This window comes from Vombatus ursinus, unplaced genomic scaffold, assembly GCF_900497805.2.
Source record: "Vombatus ursinus unplaced genomic scaffold, bare-nosed wombat genome assembly UNPS02007284.1, whole genome shotgun sequence".
Taxonomy (NCBI): domain Eukaryota; kingdom Metazoa; phylum Chordata; class Mammalia; order Diprotodontia; family Vombatidae; genus Vombatus; species Vombatus ursinus.
In genome coordinates, this window is record NW_020947062.1 from 26,492,401 (window position 1) to 26,518,183 (window position 25,783).

At 38.6% G+C, this 25,783-nt stretch overlaps 1 protein-coding gene across 1 annotated transcript in view; it reads left to right on the top strand.

Annotated features, from left to right (window-relative positions):
* TRIM9 (tripartite motif containing 9) overlaps positions 1-25,783 on the top strand; it is a 153,207-nt gene that overhangs the window by 72,676 nt on the left and 54,748 nt on the right. The window contains exons 3-6 of the mRNA XM_027849201.1: positions 581-703; positions 16,628-16,738; positions 20,274-20,427; positions 21,913-22,070. Of these exons, the coding sequence (XP_027705002.1) occupies positions 581-703; positions 16,628-16,738; positions 20,274-20,427; positions 21,913-22,070 (546 nt within the window). The remainder of the gene's footprint in view (positions 1-580; positions 704-16,627; positions 16,739-20,273; positions 20,428-21,912; positions 22,071-25,783) is intronic.

The following is a 25,783-nucleotide window of genomic DNA, read 5'->3' on the forward strand; positions in this document are numbered from 1 at the left end:
GCCTCACCCCCCGAAAGAAGAAAAGAAAGAAATGTGAGGTTATTACTTTTCTCCTTGCTGACATTTTCTAATCCCCTCAACTAGTTTCCTTTGTAGGATCCATTTTCATTTTCAGCTCCCAAATATATGTGCAGGCATTTTGTTACTGACATTAATATCAATTAATTATCTCAACTCAATAAATTGACTTTAGGGGAAGTTGGTTTTTTTTTAATCCGGGCTGAAAGATCTTAAACAAAAGAATAGCACTCTTTGGTAGATACATATATTTTGTGTGTGTGTGTGTGTGTGTGTGTGTGTGTGTGTGTGTGTGTATACACACATATATATGTATGTATATGTATGTATATATACACCTATTCTATATGTATTCACATGTGTATCTATATATCTACATATATATGCATGCATACATATTCATACCTAAATGAATTATGTTCAGATATATCCTTTCATTCCCTTTGATAAGGATTTTGGCAGATTATAGGGATCAGAGAGCTTATTTCTATCAATTTCCATAGAGTATGGACAAGATCATAGAATCTAATATCTGTGGTATATTTGTTTGTCTTTTGTACAGGAGAATAGTGTTGAATTTGAAGCCTGCCTGGTAGCCCAATGTGATGCTCTAATTGATGCTCTCAACAGAAGAAAAGCTCAGTTGCTTTCCCGAGTAAACAAGGAACATGAACACAAGCTAAAGGTGAGTACTGAGATCTAAGAAAAGAAAAGAAAGAAACAAGTTGGATCTCAGTTTCAACTGGTGGGATATTTTATCATTGTTCTGAGAGAAGAATTTAGGACACCCTCTGGTTTCCAGAAATAATGAAGCAAAGAAAATATGCACATATGTGATTTATATTCATACTGGGCAAAAAGAAAAATGAGCAGAAGAATTTCCTGCTTCCAAGAAATGTTCAATACTTACCATAAATATATGTAATTAGGTAGCTGATGATTTTGTCTCATGTTTATGTTACACAGTAGAATTAGTAATAGAAAAAGAAAAGTATTTTCTCTATGAGCTTGGGTTCATCCAGAGAGAGAATAAAATTCCAACTTTTTTCACTGCTACTTCTTAAGACTTCTTCCTCCAATGTAAAACCGTAGCTTTTCAAGATACAACTATTTCCATGGGGTTTATGGAGTGTTTCAAGGAGGACTAGCACCTCTGGTATGAGGGCTTGTTGAGCCCTTTTAAGGGCTGTTCATCCACCTTTGCTGTCTACCTGCCACACAACTCTCATCTGTGGCTCCAAGAAGCTGTAGCATGTGTGGTGCCTACACCAGGTAAACCATCTCAGTAGATAGGCTAACAACCCATAGGTGAGCTAGCAGGTGTCTACCTCAAGCATGTGAAGACTTCCCCCAGTGCAATGGGCAAATGAGAACAATGAAATGAGTCAAACAGGTTAATCATCCAGGTTCAAGACTTTGAACCTGGTCATGTTTGCATCTATCCTTTTATCTCCACTCACACGACCACCACCAATGTTCAGACCCTTAAGACCTCTCACTTAAACTGTTATAATAACCTGATAATTGGTCTTTTTTGTCATGGTAGGTAATGAGATCACCAAGAGAGCTTTTTTATAGGAAGAAGAGAAGAGGCCCAGATCAGAGCTCTGGGGGATAACCATATTTAGTGAGTATAACTTGGATGAAGGTTCAGAAAAGGAGACTAATAAGCACTGGTCAGAAGGTAGGAAGAGAACCAAGACAGAAGAGTGTCCCAAAAACCTGTATGGAAGAGAGTGTCAAGGAGAAAAAGGTTATTGACAACATTGAAAGTAGCGAGATGTCACAGGAGACAGAACATTGGTCCTGGAGTTAGGAAGATCTGTGTTCAAATCCAACCTCAGATACTAACTAGCTTTATGATCTTGGGCAATTCCCCTAACCTGTTTGACTCAGTTAAACCTCAATAAAATGGGAGTAATAATAGTATGCCGCTTCCCAGGTTTGTTGTGAAGATTAACTGAGATGATATTTGTAAAGCACTTAGCTCAGAGCCTGGCACGTAGTAGCCACATGCAAATGTTAGCTGATTTATTATTATTATTATTATTATTATTATTATTATTGCTGTTATTGTTATTATTATTATTAATGTCTGCAAAGAAGTCCAGAGAGATGAATATTGAGAAAAGGCAATTGAATTTGGCAATTAAGAGATCACTGGTAAGTTTAGAGAGAGCAGTTTGGGTTGAATCATAAGGACAGAAGTCAGACTGTAAAGAGTTAAGAGAACAAGAGAGGAGGTAGAGGCACATATAGATGGTCTTCTCAAAGAGTTTAGTCACAAAAGGCAAAAGGGAAATGGAATGATAGCAGGGATGGAAGGATCAGGTGAGGGTTTTTGAAAATGGAAGAGAGATGGGCATGTACATATGTAGCAGAGAGGCAGCCAGTAGACCAGGAGAAATTGAAGATAAGTGAGAGAATGGGGATGATACAGGAGACAATCTTCTGGAAAAGATGGGATGAAATAGGGTCACTTGTTCAAGTAAAGGAGTTTGCCTTGGCAAGGAGAAGAGCCATCTCTTTTTGTGAGATGGTTGAAGGAAGATATAGTGATAGAAGGTTTTGGAGTAATAGGAGATGAGGAGGAGTGGAGAAGGGGGAGCTCTCAGCAAATGGTCTCATTTTCTCCATTAAAATATGAGGCAGGGTTCTCAGTTGAGAGAAGGAGGACAGGGACCCAAAGGTTTGTAGAGGTATAAAAAGGTTTGGAACAACAGATGTGGTGAGTGGGATAGTTAGTTTATTAGAGTGGGGCAGGATTGCAAAGCAACAGTGACGGCTTATTTGAGACTACATAGCATAAATATGTAGTGGGACCAGTTAGAACAGTTAAATGATTTTCTTCCCCTTCGTTTAGCAAAATAAGTGTAGAAGTTAAGGTAACAGATGATGGAAGTGATCCAAGACTGAGGCTTAGTGGGGCACATTTTGTGGCAATATGATATGAGGTTACATGACTCAAAAGAAGAGAATGAGTCAAAATGAGGAAAGGAGGAAAATGTAGCTAGCACAGGGATAATAAATAGCTGAGAAGAGAACTGAGAAGTTCATGGCCTGGAAATCATGATGCGGACCAAGAGCATGGTTTTATAGAAAATAGAAGGAGAGATGGAAAGCCAATAGCGTGTGATCAAATAAGGGAGTTCCAGATTTCCTAAACATGGAGGTGATGCATTTGTGGGTGATGGCAACATCAAGGGTATGACCATTATTCCAAACCTTAATTCCATGTGTAACTGAAGTGGCATAGAGTAGATCATGAGAAATGATTATGTTGAGGAATCGAGAAGTTATAGTGTTTGAGAGAGTATCAATATGTACTTTGAAGATCCTCATTTTGAGGTCAGTAGTTGGAAAGGAGAGAAAAATTATGAGCTAGGTGCTAAACTCATTGAGGAAAGAAAGGAAGTGTCCTAGATGTTTTGCCAGCAGGATTTTGATTGAGTGGGAGATGTGAAATGTATGGACATCAAAGGAGGAGAGGTAACTGAATGTTGGTGGTAAGGGCACTGGGGAGCAAAGAGTATTCCAACTCCTCTCACCTTGACTAGTGAGTTGAGGGAAATAAGTGAAAGTGCCAGGGCTGGAAAGGATGGGCAGGAAGTCTGTATCACATGTACAAAAATATTTACAGCCCCTTTTTTATGATGGTGAAGAATTGGAAATTGAGGGGATGCCCATCAGTTGTGGAATGGCTGAACAAGTTGTGGTATATGAATGTAATGGAATACCATTGTGCTGTAAGAAACGATGAGCAGGCAGACTTCAAAAAATCTGGAAAGACTTACATGAACTGATGCTGAGTGAAATGAGCAGAATCTGGAGAACATTGTACACAGTAACAACAACGTTATGTGATGAGCAACTTTGATAGACTTAGCTCTTCTCAGCAGTACAATAATCTAAGACAATTCCAAAAGACTCATGATGGAAAATGCTATCCACATCCAGAGAACAATCTACGGAGTCTAAAGGAGATTAAAGCATATGATTTTCTCAGGGTTTTTTTTTTGTCATTTTTTCTCTCTTGTGGTTTTTCCTTTTGTTCTGATATTTCTTTCACAATATGACTAATGTGACAATATGTTTAATATGATTGTATATTTATAGCCTGTACCAGATTGCTTGCTGTCTTGGGGAAGGAAAAGGGGGAGAAAAATTTGGAATTCAAAATTTTACAAAAGTGAATGTTGAAAACTACCTTTACATGTAATTGGAAAAAATAAAATATTATTAAGTGAAAGAAAAAAAAAGGAAGTATGTGTCATTAAGAGGCAGATCTCAGTGAGAGTCAGAATATGGAAGGAGAGGGAAAAAAAAAGATTTAAGATGAAAATAAGTTTTTGCCTATGGAACAGGCATTCCAGATGCCACAGAGAATAGGTAGATTGAATTTTATTGGGATGTGGATATGAGTGGGTTGAGGAGGATGGGAATAAGGAATTGGGCAGTGGCAGCTGTATGTTGTGGGAGATGCTTTGCATTGTTCTGGGACATAATGAAACCATAACAATTTCATACACAGAAGCTTCTGAAGAAATTCACCTTCTTCAGGGAATTCTTCAACTTAGATTCTGCACTAGATCTTCTCCATCACAGTGGCAACCATACATCTCCCAGTGTTATGCCTTGTCTGATGTTTATGGTCAAAGGATCATTGAACAGAGTTATTTCTATTGTAGTATCTTTTAAGGGATCTTGAATGATTTTCAAAGAAGGATGGAGGACAATTCTTATTGGAGAACAACCTTTCAGGCAGTATTTTGCCCTATCTTACCAAAATTGACAAATAAGAATAACAGAATTTTGCATTCCTTAGACCTTTCCATAAGTTACAAAGAAGTGGCCTACAGTTGAATCTGTTTCTTCCCTACCAATCCCCTTGTCAATAATGCCCTTTATTAATATGTAGATGACTCACATAAAAATTTTGTATAGGTGAGAACATAAGCATCTAATTGAAAACTAGATATTTTCCAAGTTGCCCATGGGTGTGTGTGTGTGGGGGGAGAAGTAATGACCTGGGGGCAGCTAGGTGGCATAGTGAATAGAGCACCAGCTCTGGATTCAGGAGGACATGAGTTCAAATCCGGCCTCAGACACATAACACTTACTAGGTGTGTGACCCTGGGCAAGTCACTTAAACCCAATTTGCCTAACCAAAAAAAAAAGAAGTAATGACTTATATGGTCTGAATTCTTTCCTGTGTTTTTGGTATCTTCTTCAAATATCTTGTCCCTCAATACCTTCACAATTGTCACTGGTGCACTAGCACTCTGAGCCTTCCTTCTCCTGCTCAGTGCAGCATGTTCTTGAGGAAAATCTGCTTAGGACCAGGCCCCGCATCTTCCATCTGCCCCAAAGCAACTACTTTCATCTTTACCCACAAGACATCTTCCACCACCTATTCCCAGCCCAGTCTCTCAACTGGGATGTGAAGAACCTCCAGTGCAAAGAAGGGTAACTCTCCCTTCGACTTCAGGCCTCCCACTTTTACTTTGCCTGTCCTTTGTGGGAATAATGGTGCCCTCCATTCAGTGATGAACATACTCATGATTAGTAGCATGCTTCACATTCCACTGCCTCTGAACTCCTGTAAATCATCATCTCAATCCCACTTCATATCCCCTACCACCTGATTCCTCATTCCCATCCCTTTCAACCCTTCCATCTCAAATTTTTAGCCTGAGTCCACCCAGACCTCCCTCTGGAATGCATGTTCCATAGGCAACATACTTCTCTTCATCTTAAATCTATTTCTCTGTCATTCCTTCCATCTACTTTCTAGCTCATACTAAAACTTGATTTTGCTCTGATGACACAGACTCTCTGGCCATCCTTTCCAGTACTGGCTGGATCTTCACTCATTCTCCTTGGTTCACTAATTGAGGTGGAGGTGTTGAAATATACTTTGCTTCCCATTACCACTTCCAGGTTCATCCCCTTCTTTCATCATTTTGTAACTTCCTTTGAGGTTCAAAGGAACCTTTATCTACAACCCAATCAAAATCTTGGGAATTGATGTCAATGGATTCCTGGGACATTTCCCTTTCTTCTTCTTTTTTTTAAGCAATTAGGGTTAAGTGACTTGCCCAGGGTCACACAGCTAATAAGTATCAAGTGTTTAGTCTGAGGCCGGATTTGAACTCAGGTCCTCCTGACTTCAGGGCCGGTGCTCTATCCACTGCATCACCTAGCTGCCCCTCCCTTTCTTCTTCAATGAGTTTGATACCTGGTTTACAGTTTTTCTCTCATTTCAAATCTGGCCCTCATACTAGGGTATTTCAACATACATTCATTCTCCTTCAAATACCCTAACCACCCAGATTTTCTACCATGAGTTATTCCTCTGCCCTCCTTAACCATACACAAAGATGGCCATAGCCTTGATCTTTCCATCACCCACAAATGTACCACCTCTGTATTCAAGAATTATGAAATTCCCTTATCCCACCATAATTTAATGGCTTTTTTGCCTCTTTCTCTACCTTCCCTTAGATAACCCTATTCTTCATTTTCACTATGACCTCCAGCTCCTTGACTCTTCAATTCTGTTCCAGGTCATTTCCCTTGCAGTAGCCACTTTCTCCTCTTCTCTCCATCTTGACTCCTTGGAGAAGGAATTCAAGTCTACACTGTCCTCTTCCCTTGAATCCCTAACCCCCTATCATATCACTAAATATGAGGCCAAGCCTCAGCCTTGGATCACTCTCCTACCATTCATTGCATTTATACTTACACATGTACACTAATAAGGCAAGCCATCTCTTGTTTCCAGCCATTTTCTCTGCCTGTCCCCAGGCCTAGGATCCTCTCACTACTATGCTCTTAACAATGGCATCCTTGGCTTCCATTAAGTCCCAACTAAAACCCCACTTTCTATAGGAAGCCTTCCCTAACACATCCTGAATGAAGGTGGAGAAAATCATGCAGCCTTTCTGAATGGGTCCACTACACATTTACATTACATTACCTCAACTTGCCCTCACCAACACTAGATAATCCTACTCCACTTCCCTTATCTATTCATGTCATTCTCCATAAGAAATCTTTCAAACATTTTCATCCCTCCTAAAACTTCCCATAATTCCCCTTTCCCCACTCTCTCAGTTGAGAATCTTGCCTCATATTCTACATAAAAAAATCAAGGTCATTCACTATTGAACTTCTTCTCCCCTCTTCCTTATTTATTATCACTTAGGTGCCTTATAACACTTTTTCCTCTTTCACCCCTGTTTCAAATGCTGAAATGGCCTTATTCCTTAACAAAACTAACCCTTCCTCTTGCTCAAGCAATCCCATTCCATCCCATCTCATTCAACAGATCGCCCTCTCCATTATCCCTACTATTTCACTTATTTTCAATCTCTCTCTCTCTACTGGATCATCTCCTACTGCCTACAAATGTCTATGTCTCACCTATCCTGAAAAAACACTCACTTGATCCTTCCATCACTGCTCTCATCCTATTTCTTTCTCTGCCCTTTGTAGCTAAATTCCTCCAAAAGGAAGGCTCCAATATGTGCCTCTACTTTTTCTCCCTTCACTCTCTTCTTAATCCCTTATAATCTGGCTTCTGATCTTATTATTCCACTGAAACTGCTCTCTCCAAAGTTATTGATGATCCTTTAGTTGCCAAATCCAATGTCCTTTGCTCAATACTCATTTTCCTTGCCATCTCTGACACTGTTGGTCACTCTTTCCTCTTTGATACTCTTTAATATAATTTAATACTCCTCTTTGATAATCTCTTCTCTTTTCTTTCTCTTTTTTTGGGGCACCACCCTCCTGGTTCTCCACCTATCTATCTGACCATTCTTTCTTTGTCTCCTTTGCTGGATTCTCTTCCAGATCATGCTTTCTAACCACAAGTGTCTCTCAGAGTTCTGTCCTGAACCCTCTTCTCTTCTCCCTCCATATTCCTTCCCTTGATGATCTCATCAGTTCCTATGGATTTAATTACAATCTCTATGCTGATGACTCTCAGATCTACCTATCTTGCCTCAGTGTCTCTCCTGAACTTCAATCTCACATCTTCAACTGACTTCCAGACATCTCAAACTGGATGTCTAGTAGACATCTTAAATTCAATATGTCCAAAATAAAATTCACTATCTTTTCCCTAAACCTCCCCCTGCTCATAATTTCCCTATTAGTGTGGAGGGCAACATCATCTTCCTAGTCTCTCAGGCTTACAACCTAAGATTTCTCAATATCTCTCATCACCACCACCCACCATATCCATGCTGTTGCCAAGGCCCATTAATTTCACCTTTGCAACATCTCTTCAACACACTCCCTTCTCTCCTCTGTAATTGCCATGACCCTGATGCAGGCCCTCATCACCTCATACCTGGGCTATTGTAATACCCTGCTGGTGGGTCTGCCTATGTCAGTTCTCTTCCTCACTCCAATCTATTCTCCATTCAGTCACTAAAGTAATTGTCCTAAAACACAAATCTGATCATGTCTCCTCCCCAGTAAACTTCAGTGGCTTCCTACTGTTTCTAGGAACAAATACAAAATACTCTGCTTGGTATTAAAAGGCCTTCATAACCTAGCCCCCTCCTACATTTATAGTCTTCTTATTTCTTACTCTGGGGTATAGGATATGTTCAGGGAAGACTAGTACCTCTGGTGTGAGGGCTGGTGAGCCCTGAGGGCTGCTTTTCACATTTGGTGTCTACCTAATCCATCCAACTCTCACCTGCAGCTCCAAGAAGCTGTAGTATGTGTAGCAGTGGTCACACCTCAGTAAACTGTTTTGGCAGATGGGTTAAACCAAGTTGAGGGTAACCAAGGGGTCTTAAAGCCTTCAGCAAGATGAGAGGTGTTTACCCAAAGAATTGTGAAGACATCTCTTGGTAGAATGGGCAGTTGAGAACGATTTGTTCCAATGGCCATAAAGGCAGCTGAAGCAGAGACTGTGGAGCACTTAGAGCTTGGTTAGACATTGAAGACACCAAGGTCATCCACTATATCCTGAATCATGATCAGTCATCTTAACTCTGTCTTGCCACTGGACTGTATGGCTCTGGAAGAGAAAGTGAGGCTGAAGACTTTGTACAACTCTACATCATAAATCAAAAGAAATCACCCATATGATTTTACCATTTTTGCCTATCTCAAAGTCCTGTGGCAATAGGTAAGTGATGAAGAAGCAGGTGCAAATACACTGGCAGTTGTAGTGACAACCCTGCATACAGGTGGCTCTGGTCATAAGATTATCTTCTCACTGGAAGCAGCAGTGGGATTCGGCAGCCCTGGGGGTTTGAGAAGCCTTTTAAATACCACACTGCTCACCACCTGGTATGAGGAAGGGGATAGAAAAGGTACCCTAAAAACTGTCTGTTTTATCCAACCCTGGCCTACTTACTGTGGCAGGCAGGGATCCCACCTTGTGATTGAAAGACACACACACACACACACACACACACATACACACAGACAAATACAAAAACTTCTACAAAGATGATTCCACTCACCATCAGCACATGGAATGCATGCACTCTTGTGAATAACACAAAATTCAATAGACATGAAAGAAGAACAGCTCTTGTTGCAAGAGAAATTAGCAGGTATCACATCCAAATAGCAGGCCTGAGTGAAACAAGGCTGGCAAATGAAGGTCCTTCTTACCAAAGTTGGAGCTGGATACGTGTTTTTCCAGAGTGGCCACCATGAAGGGGAGTGCAGTGAAGCCGGTGTAGGTTTTGCAATCAAAATTAATCTATTCAAAAAACTTGTATGCCTACCAAGAGGAATGAATGGCAGGCTCATTACAATGTGACTGCCACTTGTAGGAAAGCATCACACCACTATCATCAAAGTATGCTCCAACCATAACAAATCCTGATGAGGTTAAAGAAAAAATTTAAGCAGACCTGGAAACCCTCATCATCAATCTGCCAAAAGAGGACAAGCTTATAATTCTGGGTGGCTCTAATGCAAGAGTAGGCACAGACTACCAGACATGGCAGGGAGTCCTTGGGAGAAATGGAGTTGGAAACAGCAACAGCAATGGTCATTTATTACTGAAGACTTATACATCTCATGACCTTTTCATCATGAACACTGTCTTCCATTTACCTAAATGCAATAAAACTTTTTGCGGGTGTACCCTCACAGAAAACAATGGCATTTAATGGACTATTTGATTGTAAGGAGAAGAGAAAGACAGGACATGAGAGTGATGAAGGCAATGTATGATGTAGAATGCTGGACTTATCCTGTAGGACCTATCTTTGTCCATAGACATCCTCTTCAAGCTAAATATTTGCATTCAACCAAAGTAGAGGCCCCAAATCAAGATGATTGCCAGAAGACAAAATGTCAACAGATTAAAACATTTCTCCTAGCATAGTGTGTTGCTAATTTGAAGGGAAAGCTGATCCAACACACAGTTGGCAACAATGGAGTAGAACAGGAGTGGACAGCTTTTAGAGATTTGATGTACAGCACCACATTTACTCAGCTGGGTCAAAACATTCACAAACATTAAGACTGGTTTGACAAAAATCATGGGGAAATTTAGAAGATGCTAAATGAAAAATGAGAATTCCACAGTTTACCTGCAAGATAGTTCATCCATCTGTAAGAAGCTAGCATTAACTCCATCAAAAGTAAAGTACAAGAGAACCTTAGAGAGATACAGGATTCTTGGCTCAGTAAAAAGGCAGATGAAATTCAGTTTTATTCTGATAGTAACAATCCAACATGCTTTCATAATGCTTTGAAGACTATTTGTGGGCCAAAAATATATGCCGCATTTCAATTACCCAGTGTTGATGGAGCCACATTGATTAGTGATAAGGACATGTTCCTAGAGAGATGGGTTGAACACTTCCATTGTTCTCAACAGACCATCATCAATCAATGCTGAAGCCATTGACCATATACCTCAAGTTGAAGTCAGTCCCTCTATAGCTGAGTTTCCAACTGAAGAAGAGGTTTTGAATGCCATTAGGCTCCTCTGATTTGGCAAAGTGCCTGGTGCTAATTCTATTCCACCTGAGATTTACAAGGTAGGGAGTCTACTGGTCATACAAAAGCTGGCTGAAATTTTCCAGATTGTATGGCAAGAGGAAGTTATCTCCCATGAGTTCAAGAATAACTCCATTGTCTATCTCTTTAAAGGAAAGGGAAATAGGTTGTACTGTGACAATAACAGAGTGGTCTCCCTCTTAGTCACTGCTGGTAAGATTTTTGCTAGAGTCCTCTTTAATAGAGTGATCCTTCACCTGGAAGATGGCCATCTACCCAAGAGCCACTGTGGCTTCAAAAAGGACCTATGAATAGTTGATATGGTGTTTGCTGTCTAACAACTCCAAGAGAAATGCCAGGAGCAGAATTGAGGTCTGTACACAACATTCATCATTTGACCAAGGTCTTTGTTACTGTCAGTTGTGAGGGCTTGTGGAAAATTATGTCAGAATTTGGTGGTCCAGAGAAGTTCATCAGTATGGTATGTCAATTTCATGATGACATGCCTGGGTTCTGTATAATGTATTATGCTCTTGTGCTTTCTCAGTCACTAATGGACTAAAGCAAAGCTGTGTGTTTGCTCCCATGTTTTTTTTTAATTTATTTATTTTTAGTTTTCAACATTCACTTCCACAAGATTTTGAGTTTCAAATTTTCTCCCTATCTCACCCCTCCCCTACCCCAAGATGGCATGCATTCTGAGTACCCCTTCCCCATATCTGCCATCTCTTCTATCTCTTCCCCCCTTCTCTTATCTCCTCCCCTTTTTATTTTCCTATAGGGTAGGATAGATATCTATACCTCATTTCCTGCATTTCTTATTTTCCAGTTGCATGTGAAAATAATTTTTTTAAGATGTGTTTTTTTAAAATTTTGGGTTACAAATATTCTCTCTTCCTCCCTCCCCACCCAGCCTCATTAAAAAGGCAAGCAACTCGATACAGGTTATATATGTGTAGTTATGCAAAACACTTCCATAGTAGTTCTGTTGTGAAAAACTAAATGTATTTCCCTTCATCCTATCCCACCCCCCATTCATTCTATTCTCTCTTTTGACCCTGTCCCTCCTCAGAAGTGTTTGCTTTTGATTATCCCCTCCCCTAATCTCCCCTTCCCTCTGTCAAGCCCCTGCTCTCTTGTCCCCTTCCCCCCTTATTTTCCTGTAGAGTAAGATAGATTTCCATACCCCATGGTGTATGTTATTCCCTCCTTAAGCCAAATCCTATGAGAATAAGATTCACTCATTCCCTCTCACCTTCCCCCATTTCCCCTCCACTGTAAAAGCCTTTTCTTGTCTGTTTCAGGTGAGATATTTTACCTCATTCTACTTCTCCCTTTCTCCTTCTCCCAGTATAATCCTCTCTCCCCCCTTAATTTTATTTTTCAGCTTCCTTCCTCTTCAACTCACCCTGTGCCCTCTATCTATCTATACATACATATAATTTTTTCCCTCCCACTACCCTAATACTGACAAAAGACTCAAGAGTTACACATATCATCTTTCCCTGCAGGAATGTAAACAGTTCAACCTTAATAAGTCTCTTATGATTTCTCTTTCCTGTTTACCTCTTCCATGTTTCACTTGAGTCTTGCATTCGAGGGTCAAATTTTCTATTCAGCTCTGGTCTTTTCCAAAGGAATGCTTGAAAGTCCTTTATTTCATTGAATGACCACTTTTACCCTGAAGGATTATACTCAGTTTTTCTGGGTAGGCGATTTTAGGTTGTAGTCCTATCTCCTTTGCTGTCCAGAATATCACATTCCATGCCCTTCGGACCCTTAATGTAGAAGCTGCTAAATCTTGTGTTATCCTGATTGTGTTTCCACAATACTTGAATTATTACCTTCTGGCTGCTTATGATATTCTGTCCTTGACCTGGAAATTCTGGAATTTGGCTACAATATTCCTAGGAGTTTTCCTTTGAGGATCTCTTTCAGGAGGTGATAGGTGGATTCTTTCTATTTCTATTTTGCCCTCTGGTTCTAAAATATCAGGGCAGTTTTCCTTGATAATTTCTTGAAAGATGATGTCTAGGCTCTTTTTCTGATCATGGCTTTCAGATAGTCCAATAATTTTTAAATTCTCTCTCCTGGATCTCTTTTCCAGGTCAGTTGTTTTTCCAATGAGATATTTCACATTCTCTTCTATTTTTTCATTCCTTTGGATTAGTGTAACAATGCCTTGATTTCTCAAATTGTCACTAGCTTCCAATTTCTCCATTCTGATTTTTAAGGAAGTATTTTCTTCAGTAAGCTTTTGGACTTCCTTTTCCTTTTGGCCAATTTTGCTTTTCAGGGCATTCTTCTCCTCATTGGCTTTTTGGACCTCTTTTGCCATTTGGGGTAGGCTATTTTTTAAGGTCTTATTTTCTTCAGTATTTTTGGGGGTCTCCTTTAGCATCACTCTGTTTTTCCTCCACTTCTCTTACTTGCTTCTCAAAATCCTTTTTGAGCTCTTCCATGGCCTGGGACCAATTCATATTTTTCTTGGAGGCTTTGGATGTAGGAGCTTTGGCTTTGTTGTCTTCTTCTGGTTGTATGTTTTGATCTTCTTTGTCACCAAAGTAAGATAACATAGTCTGACTCTTTTTGCCCTGCTTGCTCATGATCTTGACCAGTTACTTGAGTTATAAACTCTTTGTTAAGGTAGGAATCTATTTCCACTGTGGTGAATGTACTGTCCCAAGCTTCAGGGGTTTTGTGCAGCTGTTTTCAGAGATACTTCTAGGGACCTGTAAATTTTCAGTTCTTCCAAGGTGGTATGATCAAGGGTAAGGTGTTTACTCCTTTCCTGGCCTGTGCTCTGGTCTATGAGCACTCTTTTTTGTCTTAGAACTGTGAAGAGGGTTTCCTCTCCACAGCCACTAACGAGCTCCACCATGCCAGCACTCCTCCTCACCCTAGGACCACTACCCAGAACTGTGACCCAGATCCAAGCACAGGCAAAGCAAGAGAATCCTGCACCAGCAGAGAGATCCCTGCAATTCCCCCTCTGATCAGCCACTGAATTCCCCCTCAGTCTGTGGTCCAGAAGCTCAGGAGGCAGCTGCTGCTCGAGGCCAAACTCGGGGAATGGGGCTGGGACCCCACCATCCTTCTCTCTCAGCACCACAGAAACAGACTTTTCCCACTGACCTTCTAAGTTGTCTTTGGTGTTTGTGGGTTGAGAAGTCTGGAAACTGCCACAGCTGCCCACCATTCAGTCCTCTGAGACCTGCTCCAGGGTCGCTGTGGCCTGTGCTCCCATATGTGATATACGTTTGTGATCAACCATCTAGGCTGTCTTAGACTGGAAATTTGTTTCACTTTGTCTTTTTGTGGGTTCTGCTGCTTTAGAATTTGTTTAGAGCCATTTTTATAGGTATTTGGAGGGGTTTGGGGGAGAGCTCAAGCAAGTCACTTCTTTCACTCCACTATCTTGACTCTGCCCCCTCTCTCCCATGCTTTTTAACATGATATTTTCAGCAAGGTTGTCAGAAACCTTCAATGAGGAAAAACCAGTGTGAAAGTCGGCTACCACACTGATGGTAAATTATTTAATTTGAAAATGCTACAAGCCAAGACTAGAGTAGAGGGAGAGTTGGTACATGATTTTTTTGTTTGCAAATGATTGTGCACTCAATACAACCTCTGAAACTGAGATGCAACAAAGTATGGATTTATTCTCTGCTGCTTGTGCTCATTTTGGCCTAACAATTTAACATCAAGAAAACACAAATTCTTCACCAGCCAGCACCACATCATCCATATGTGAAACCATCAGTTACAGCAAATGGAGAAATTTTGAATACTGTGGATAAATTCACTTACTTTGTTAGTATACTTTCTAGGGATATACACATAGATGATGAGCTTGATATACACGTGGCCAGAGTTAGTTCAATGTTTGGGAGGCTCCAAAGGGAAGTGTGGGAAAGAAGAGATATTAGACTCCTTATCAAACTGAAAGTCTACAGAGCTGTTGTGCTGACCTCATTGTTGCATGCCTGTAAAACCTGGACAGTCCATCAGTGCTGTGTTAGGAAACTAAATCACTTCCATTTCAATTGTGTTAGGAAGATTCTGCAGATCACCTGGAAGGATTACTCAGCAAGATAAGGTACCAGACACTGAGGTCCTTTCTCTAGCTAAAGTGCCAACCATTCAAACTCTACTGCAGAGAACAACTTAGAGGGGCTGGCCACTTTATTTGAACCCCAAATGTATGCTTGCCTAAAGCACTATTTTATGGAGAACTTATGCAATGCAGGTACTCACATGGTGGTCAGAAGAAGAGATAGAGGGACACTGAAGGTTTCTCTCAAGAACTTTGAATCCATTGTGTGATATGTGAGACACTTTACTCCAAATGATCATATGAACTATTTCTGCCTGACCTGTGGTAGGGCGTTCTAGCTTGTATTGGTCTGATCAATCACAGTTGGACACATTGTATCTTGACTCCAACATAGTGATGTCATTTTAGTCCTCTTTGGAAATGAAGGACAACAACCAGCCAATCATGTTGTTATGTTCTTTCCTTTCATTATTTGGAACTCAGGGTCATTTCTCCTGCTAATTTTGGTTAGCTAAAAATCTGACCTCTTCTGTTAATATTAACATTACTGATAAAACCTGACTCTTGATATAAGGGAAAATTGTTTGACATTCCTCAGATAGAAGCCAAAGAGGCACCAAAGTGATTTATATTTCCATATACATATGCACAATTCACAGAAGAGAGAAATAGAATATATAGTGGTTACTTTTAATATAAATAATTATTCACAATGTTTTTAGCTGGCTCATAGACACAGTTACCTATAATAATGACTATTTTTCTTGATTTCTCCTAACTTCTGGAATATAGTCCCACCAGTCATAGCTCAAGATTATAGCCAAGTGTCTCAACAATTTTTTTTATTATTTATTAGCAGTACAAAGGTTAAATTCAGTCCTCTCTATGCCTTTATCTCTGTCTTCTCAATTTCTTCCTAATTAACAGTTTTTCCAGAACAACTCAACTCCCTCTCTCTTCATAGACTACCTAGAAATCTATGTTAAGTTGTCACTGTTCAAAATTCTAAAGTTTTGTATTAGCAATAACAATGTAAGTAATTGTAATGACAGTTTCTGGTTATGAAAACTGAAATTACCTAATTATAGCCCTTGCTTTTTGGGGATTCTGACTAAATAACAATAACTGAAAAAGAGATGTATGAAAAATACTTTGTGTAGGTAGAAATTGAATCAACGAATATCTTTCTTTTTCTAATCCATGGGTGTTAGAGGGTTGTACTGAAAGTACATTCCATGGAGTATGTGTAGGAATGGTGGGAGGACCGTCATGTGGAACTAAATTGAGCTCCCTGGCTGCTTCTCATGACTTGAAGTTTAATTGAGTCATTCCCTGTAGAGCAGAGAATATGTCTTGGTCTTTTTGGTACACTTTTCCTTGCTAAATGAAGTGGGTGGCCAGAGACTCCCAATTTGTCCTCAGGTTGCTAGTCACTGAGGACTGTGCCAGCGACGATTAACCACTAACCCAGAATTGTTGAGGGGGAAAATGCAAAAGTCCCCATACTTCAGTGTTGATTCTGCTATAGTTTTAACTGTTTGGGAACATTAACTCGCCTTATAGGTTGTACGAGATCAGATATCTCACTGTACAGTGAAATTGCGACAGACTACTGGTCTCATGGAGTACTGCCTGGAAGTTATCAAGGAAAATGACCCCAGTGGCTTTTTGCAGGTGAGTGTGGACTTCTTTGGTTTTTAGTTTCTAAATGTCCCATGGGACTAGGTCTATGAATCCAAGTCTCATCCAATCCAATCCAAGAAATATATAGCATAACCCACTTTCACACTATCCCGTTTTGTGATTTTCTTTCAATGAAATTACCCAACTACCAGAAAATCATTGCCAGATGCTATCATTTGTAAAGAATGTTACATGGGGTAATACTTGCTGAGTTTCATTGAAAAGAGAAAAAAACACCTCCTAAGCCCATCGTACAGTCTTTTGGAATCATACCATTTCAGATACTGTAGGGACTTTAGAGGTCATCTAGTCTAACTTTTTCATTTTAGACATGAGGAAATGGAGGTAACAATAAAAGAATTGAATTGTGGCCCACAAGAAGAGGTAGATTTCTATTTAGAAGAATTGGTATCTTTTGTATCAATCAGTGCATCTAGCTAGAATGGTTTTATCAATGGAAAAAATCCAAATAACTATACATTATTTTACTTTCTCAGTGCCAACTTTTTGGCCAATCAGTAGATATTTGTTGGTTTGAGAAGTAATAATAGGAAAACAATTGAAGAGATAATATAATGGAAATATAAAATAGTGTTGGAAATAAGTAAATAGGCTTCAAGTCCCAGATTTAGAAGTTACTAGCTGTGTGACCCTTGGGAAGTTATTTAATTCCTGTTTCCTATTTAGAGGTAGCTAGGTGGCACAGTGGAAAAAGCACTGAGCCAGAAGTCTGCAATACCTGAGCTCAAATACAGCCTCAGACATTTACTGGTTTTGTGACTTTGGGCAAGACACTTGACCTTTGTTTGCCTTAGTTTCCTCAATTGTCAAATGGGGCAGTAATAGCAACTATCCTCCCAAGTTTGATGTGATCAAAGGAGATGATATTTGTAAAGTTCTTAGTATAGTGCCTGGTACATAGTAGGCACTTTATAAACACTTATTCCTTTCCCTTCCCCCTATGTTTCACTTTCCTTACTTATAAAAAGATAACAACTAATATTTGTGATATCTACTCCTGATCAAGGTCTTTGTGAGGAAAATACCTATAGAAAGAAGTTGTAATTATTAACAATTCACATTTACATCATGCTATTGCATTTTCCAAAACCCCTCACTTAATCCATCTACATTTATTACTATGTGTTAGCATTGTGTTAGAGACTGGAGATAGCGGAGGTAAAAGTGAAATAGTTTCTTGCCTCAAGGAGCTTACTTTCAGATGGAGGAGACATGATGTACATATAGAGTGCATACAAGATCCATATCAAGTGAACACAAGGTAACCTTGGAAAGGCACTAGCATCTGAGGGGATTTGGAAATATTTGCTATAGGAAGTTGAGCTTGAGATTAGTTTTGAAGGAAACTAGCTGTACCTATGCACAGTTATGGCAGACAGCCAATGCAAAGGCACAGATCCAGGAGATGGAGCATCATGTGTGGAAAAGAACATGTGCAAAAATATAAGAAAATATTATATATGTGTGTTTGTGTGTATATGTATATACACACAGTAAATACAAGGTAACTGACAAGAACACTAGCCATTTGGGGATCAGTAAAGCTCAAGGTAGCATTTGAGTTGAGCTTTGAAGCAATCTTGAGAGTTAGAAGTGGAAGTAAGGATGAAGTGCAGTAGAGGAACAGGAATGCACAGTAATACATAAGCGCATAAGAGAAGAACCTAAGAGAAGAACATAGAATTATGAGAGGTCTGAAGGTGAAGATCATTGCTGAATACCTCAGTCTATATTTTTCTGGGCCCAAAAAGGTGACTTCAAATCTAAGTGCTTTTTTTTTTTTTTGGTGAGGCAATTGGGGTTAAGTGATTTGCCCAGAGTCACATAGCTAGTTAGTGTTATGCATCTGAGGCTAGATCTGAACTTCCTGACTCCAGGGCCGGTGCTCTATCTACTGCATCACCTAGCCACCCCTGTCTAGGTGCTTCTACAAAAGAATGGTGGAAGAGGAATAGGACTTCTCTCTCCTCTGGTCTTTTATTCTCTCAAGGGAAGCCCCCTGATTATTGGAAATTCTTCCAATCTTTTCAAAATTGTTTCTTCTTTGATCACATTAATCTCAAAAGATATTATTACTGTTTTTAGATGAGTAAAATAAGGCTTAGGGAAATAAAGTGACTCCCCTGGTCACATGACTATCAGGTATCAGAGTTAAGTCTTGAAGCACTAAATTTATTTTTCTTCCCACTAGGCCAGTTAGATTCATGCCTTGATAATTTATTGGTCCCTATTTGAATATACTTTTATTTTTTTTTCTTTTAGTCAAGGCCAAATTTTAATGAAATATTTTAATTTTAAATTGATTGCACTTAAAGGGTCAGAGTCTTTTGGTTGCTAAGTATGTCATTTTCAAATAAAAATACTAAAATAAGAAACAGAGGAACAATAGAAAGTAAATGAACATGATATATAAGAAAAAGGAAAGCTCCACAATGAATACATAAAAGAGAAAGCATCTAGTAAGCTCTCTAGTAAGTAAGTGCTGGAAGAACCAGGCTAAGTTTGATGGATGCAAATACAAAAGCAGACACAATATCTTCAGCAGTTAGCAAGGTATGTAGCTCACAGTAAGCATTTAATGATGGCCTGTTGAATAAGTCCCTACCATCATTATTCAAAAAAGGGACTACATATGTAGTGTATGTGTGTGTGTGCACATACATATGTAAGAGTATTGGTCAGGGAAGATTATTTTGATTTAGAAAAGAATAGGAATGATGAGTAGAACGAGGTACAGGTACAAGTACAGGTACAAGAAATGTACAGGGAATGAGTGGAGGATGATGATGACATTGATTTGAATCATGGTCCCTTGACATGGCAAGGAATGTATATGTGCATGTCAGCAAGGCATTTGGTAATAAGATATCCAGAAAGAGAAATGAAGCACGGATAAAGCCAGGTCTGAATGTACTGGGTGATGGGAGGCAAATACCAATCAGGACAATGGGGACCAGGGCCAGATTCCAAGGAAATAAGCCTTCTAGTGTTTGGTTTCTGGTCTGTTAAATGATAATCACTTCACAGACTTTGTTTGCAAGATGCTAGAAATTATATTTTGCTGAATACAATTCATTCAGTATCTCTTGTAATTTTCTGATATCCCTCATTTTATTATTCTAAAGAGAGGGCAATGTCATTTCTTTATATAAAATGGAGACAAACTGGTCAATCACATAGGGTGGGTTACATCACCTGTTACAGTGGTGCTGGTTCCATTAAGACAGTAAGATCAGAAAGAACTGTGTAATCCAGCAACTAGTACTTTAGCATATACATCTTTTATATCAATAAAATTAGTTTGCACCAACCTTGCCTATGACTAAATGTAAATTTAGCTCTAAATATAGGGACATTTAGAAATGTGTCAAAAAAAAGTTTGGGGTTGGGTAAAGACCATTTCACCAACCTCAGTTTTTTCAAGGTAAGGATATAACTCATTTTGGAAACTATTCTATTTCCCAGTGTGGCATGAAATCTCTCACATTATCTTTAATATGATTAGATTTCCGATGCACTCATTAGAAGAGTGCACATGACTGAGGATCAATGGGGAAAAGGAACTCTTACGCCACGGATGACAACAGACTTTGATTTGAATCTAGACAACACACCTCTTCTGCAGTCCATCCACCAACTTGACTTTGTACAAATGAAACGTAAGTATTTATATCCAGATAAGTCAAAAAGTATCTTATGTGGATATTGTTGCTTATAAAATTGTGTTGAGGTCCAGAACCCCAAATACAAGTAATTGTTGGGAATATAAACATGCAGGTTAACTTAGTAGGCTACTTCATGTCCAGCCTTCTAAGAAGATTTGCATAGCGTCTGATTTTGTCATGTAATGAAGTTTTGCAGTTTTATATGTTTAATCTGGCTCTCTGGTACTCAGATAACTAACATATGTGACATTTTTTCCTCATCTCTAAAATGGTCTTTGGATTACATTCTTGATGGCTGATAGCACATTGCAACACAGTATTGCAAAACAGAAAATCTCTATAACACAACTGCCTATTCTTTGCAGAGACTAAAACTTGAACCCAGGGATAAAACATCAGTGTTGCACATTCATTAATGGAGAGAGATTTAGAAAATTGCCTTTGAGTGTGTAACATGGATGTTTCAGAGAAATGTAGTTCTAGGCTACGTTTGGCAAGGCATTTAAACAGCTTCTTTGAAAAATAAAAGGAAAAATATAGCTTAAATACAAAGTAAATTGACTCATAATAAACTTTGGGGGAGGAGATATTTGAGATAAGCCTGTGATTTCTAAACTTTATTATGACATATCCCTCTTCTATCCCCTCCTCTCAAATGTCACTCTCCTCCACTTGCTTTTCACAGAACAATCAATATAGAACATTTTCCTAGGTCATATTTTATTTGAGCAAGAGAAAACCAGGATGTTTTGCAGTAATGTAGAAATAATCTGGACTATGCACCAATATTGTCTTACAGTTTTGCAAAGAACCTTCTTTTTTGGACTCTGACATGATATGTTTAGAACAGTTTCTTCAAGTGTGGTCCACAGACCTTTGGAGGGTCCCTTAGACCTTTTTCAAGGGTCTATGAGGATAAGAATATTTTCAAAATAATTCCACAAATTTACTTGGCTATTAAAAAGCTCTTCCTTTTTTTCAACTACATATCTATATGAGAGCATATTTTCTTCATATACTTCAACCAAGATAGCATATTATGATAGGTTGTATTTAGCAGTAGTATGAGAACCTAGATGTCTTCTATTAAACCAGACATTAAAGAGTTATGTGAAGATATGTGAAATAATGTCATTCTCATTTTTTTTGTTTTGGAAACTACATATAGTTATCTTCATAAATAAGTTATTTATATTAACATGTAATAAGTTTGTTATCATCATTTTAAGGAATTAATAATTGTTTTATAATTTTATCAGTTTTAATTTCTAATATAGCAAATATCACTGAACATGGTTAAAAGAAAGTATAATGACACAAGGAACACTCTCACCATTCTGGGTCAATTTGCTGTTGCTACCTAGTTTACTTTTAAATTGTGGAGTATTCAATTGTTTGCTGATGTGTTTGCACTTAAGTAAAAAATGAAAATGTACTTTGACAATTAAAAAAGTCAAGATTACACTCATTTGTGTTTAGCTTCCTCTCCAGTGCCAGCAGCCCCTCTTCTACAGTTGGAAGATTGTTGCACACACAACAACAGTGCTACATTGTCATGGAAACAGCCACCTTTGTCAACAGTGATGGCAGAAGGATACATTCTGGAACTGGATGATGGAAATGGTGGCCAGTTCAGAGTGAGTAGAGACTCTACTTCGTTTATTTGGTTTTCTACTTGTATAGTATAAATTAAGGCAATCATAAGTTTTGAAAGTTATAAGTTTTGAAAATAATTGGGCAGTTATTGAGCAATATGGATTGGTGCTAAGAGTACTGGTCCTAGAATCAAAAGACCTGGATTTCAGATCATGGGGCATTGCTCTAATATATAGCCCTAGGCAAGTCATTTTACTTCTCTGAACATTTAACACCTCATCCATAAATGAGCATTATAATAATTTCATTATATTCTTTTTTTTGTGAGACAATTAAGGTTAAGTGACTTGCCCAGGGTCACACAGCTAGGAATTGTCAAGTGTTTGAGGCTGAATTTGAACTCAGGTCTTCCTGACTCCAGGGTCGGTGCTGGTCCATTGCACCACCTAGCTGTCCCCATTACATTCTTAAAAGGTTGTCAAAAGGCAAATAATTTGTAAACTTTAAAGTATATTAAAATGTCAATTTCTATTTTCATTTTTTAATGTACTAATCAAGGCTAAAGCCCAATGATCACTACTATTCTAGTGAAGAGTTTGGTGGATTATCTAGATTATGCATTGCCCCCTCTCATCTTCTCTGCTTCTCTACATCCTGAACATCACTTCAAACTAAACATGTTTAAGTTAGAAATTATCATCCTTGTCCTACCCTTAAATTCTTTCCAACTTCCTGTTTTCTATCAATTATTATTCCATTTAGAGTCAGAAACTCTAACGTATCTTCAAATCATTCTTCTCCTTAGGCCTGTATATCCAGTTACCAAGTGTTATCATTTCTCTTACACAATGTCCCTTGGATCTTCTATAATCTCACAAAAAAATAACTGTAATATTTTCCTAGCTGGTCTCCATGTGTTTAATCTTCTGTAGTCTATCCCACACACCACACGTTTTTGCTAGATTAATATTTTTAAAACAGAAATTTCATCGTACCACTTTTCTACTTTAAAACTTTCAATATTTTCCCATCATCTACATCTTCCACAACTCCTATATTATAAAATAAAATAAGCATTTAGCAAGCATTCACTTTGTGTCAGGTACTGTGCTAAGTACTAGAGACATAAATAAGAACAAGAAAGACAGTAACTGTCCCTCAAAGAACATACGACAATCTAAGCTTAAGGGGAAGACAAAGACCAAAGCAAGCTGAAGGGGCCGGTGCCAGAGCATACCCTGTGAGGGTGGAAAAAGTGAAAAGCGTGATAAAAATGATGGTTGAATCAAAACCAGGCAGAGCTGCTGGTGATAAATGAAGAGATGGCTGGGATTTTGAGTTCTTTATAAATCGAGACTGTGGGTGGGGTTTTTAACATTTCCCCCAGCCTTCTAATAAGAGAGACAGAAACAACTCAGGGCACTGATTAGATGTAAGAAGCAAAGCTAAAGCAATGTCCATGCTGATGAATTTCTCCTAGTGATGAGCTTATTCTGAGTGGGGAGTGATGAAAATGATGGTAGAGTCAAAACCAAGCAGAGCAGCTAGTGGCAAATGAAGAGATGTCTGAGATTTTGAACCCCTTATAAAAGAACATTATAGAATATATTTTTTATGACTACCTCTGAGTCTTCTGCTTTAGTGAGGCAGCTATGTGGCAAAGAGATAGAAGAGAGTAGGATAGAGCACTGGTCCTGGAGTCAGAAAGACCTAGGTTCAAATATAGCCTCAGATGCATACTAGCTATGTGATCCTAGGCAAGTGATTCTATTTGCCTCTGCTTCCTCAACTGTAAAATTGGGAGCATAACAGCATGTACCCCCCAGCACTGTTTTGAGGACCTAATGAGTTAATATCTGTAAAAGTACTTAGTACAGTGCTTAGTACAGCACATAGTAGGGGCTTAATAAGTGCTTATTCTCTCCCCCACCCCTTCCTTATCAAACTGACCTATTCACTGTTCCCATATATGTTTTGTTTCTTCCCATATCCATGCATTTGTTCATACTTTATCCCCACCTGGAACACTGCTTCTCATTATTTATTCTAGTTAAAAATTTAGACTCCACCTCTCCCAGATCACAATTCTGGACTCTTGTCAACTTGGCTATATCCTGGGGAGCTTGGCCTCCAAAAGGAGTCAGGCTCTTATATGCTTCTGGCTCATTACATTCTCATCCCACCCCACAGTAGAACTCTAAGGACAATTACTTAAACCAAACTTAGGTCTGGCTTACATCTAGGGTCTCCCCAAAAGAGAAAAAAACCAAGTTCCCTTCCAGAAAGGTACTTAATATAATAGGCAGATCATCTATAGGTGAAATAAGACAGTTATTAATTGCATTAACCATCAAATATTTTGAGAGATAGACTGGTACAATGGAAAACCTAAATTACCTCTTAGGTCCCTTCCAGCTCTTAACCTATATAGTCTTATGATCTTTGATAATGGTTTGTATCCAAGATATACAGGGAACTAACCAAAATATGTAATAACAAGACCCCTTCCCCAATGAATAAGTGTTCAAAGGTTATAAACAGTTATCAAAAGAAAAATTGCAATCTAGTAACAACTTTTAGAAAAAATGCTCCAAAGCCCTAATAATAAGAGAGATGAAAATCAAAATACCTCTGAGCTTTTATGTCATTCTCAACAAATTGGCAAAGATAGTAAAAATGAGAATAGTTAATGTTAGAAGGGTTGTAGAAAGATGATCCACACTGTTACTGGACATGTGAATCAACCCAAACTTTCTGGAAAACAGTCTTGAATTAAGCTTTTAAAAAAAAGATTAAAATATTCTTTGACCCAGAGATACTGCTGCTAGGCATATATTCTAAAAAAGTTGGAGATACAAAGAAAGGTCCTATATATGCCAAAACATGTATAGCAGGAGTTTTGTAACAGGAAAGAACTACAAAAAATAGTTGAAAATGATTGATGAATTACTTTAAAAATATATAGTAAATAAATATAACAAAATATTGCTATGCTATAAAAAAAGAAGAATCAAAATATTGAGAAGTGGGAAGGACCTTGGTGGTCATCTAATGCAACCCAACACAAAAAGAATCCTCCCCATAACATACCTGACAAGTAATCATCTAGTTTCTGATTGAACACCTCTAAGTAGGGATCACCCTACACCTCTCTAGGCAGCCCACTTGACTTTGTAATATCTCTAATTGTTAAGAAATTTTTCTTAACATCAAACCTAAATTTGCATCTTAGCAACTTCCACTCGTTGCTATTGGTTCTACCCACAAGTCAAATAAAACAAGCCTAGTCCCTCCTTCTCACAAAATTTTTCAAATAATTGTGTTTCTCTTGGAATCTCCCCTACTCCAGGCTAAGCATACCCAGTTTCTCTAATAGATATTTACACGACATGGACTCAAGTCCCTTCATCATCTGAACGATCTCCAGAATAATAAGTTGTGGTGTCACTTTAAAAACTAAACCATAGTGTCCCTACTGAACACAAAACTCCAAATAAGGTCTGACAAGGACAAAGTACAGTGGAATTGTTACTTTCCTATTCCTGGAAGTTATGCTTCTCTATGCCCAAGACTACATTTACTTTTTTGGCTGCCATATCAAATTGTTGGCTCATATTGAGTTTACAGTGAATGAAAAATTCCAGATCTTTTTCAAAACAGCTGTCTATGCCTCCCCCATCTTATACTTGTGAAGTTTGGTTTTTTGGTATCCAAGTGCAAGATTTTATATTTATCCTTATTTAACTGAATTTCA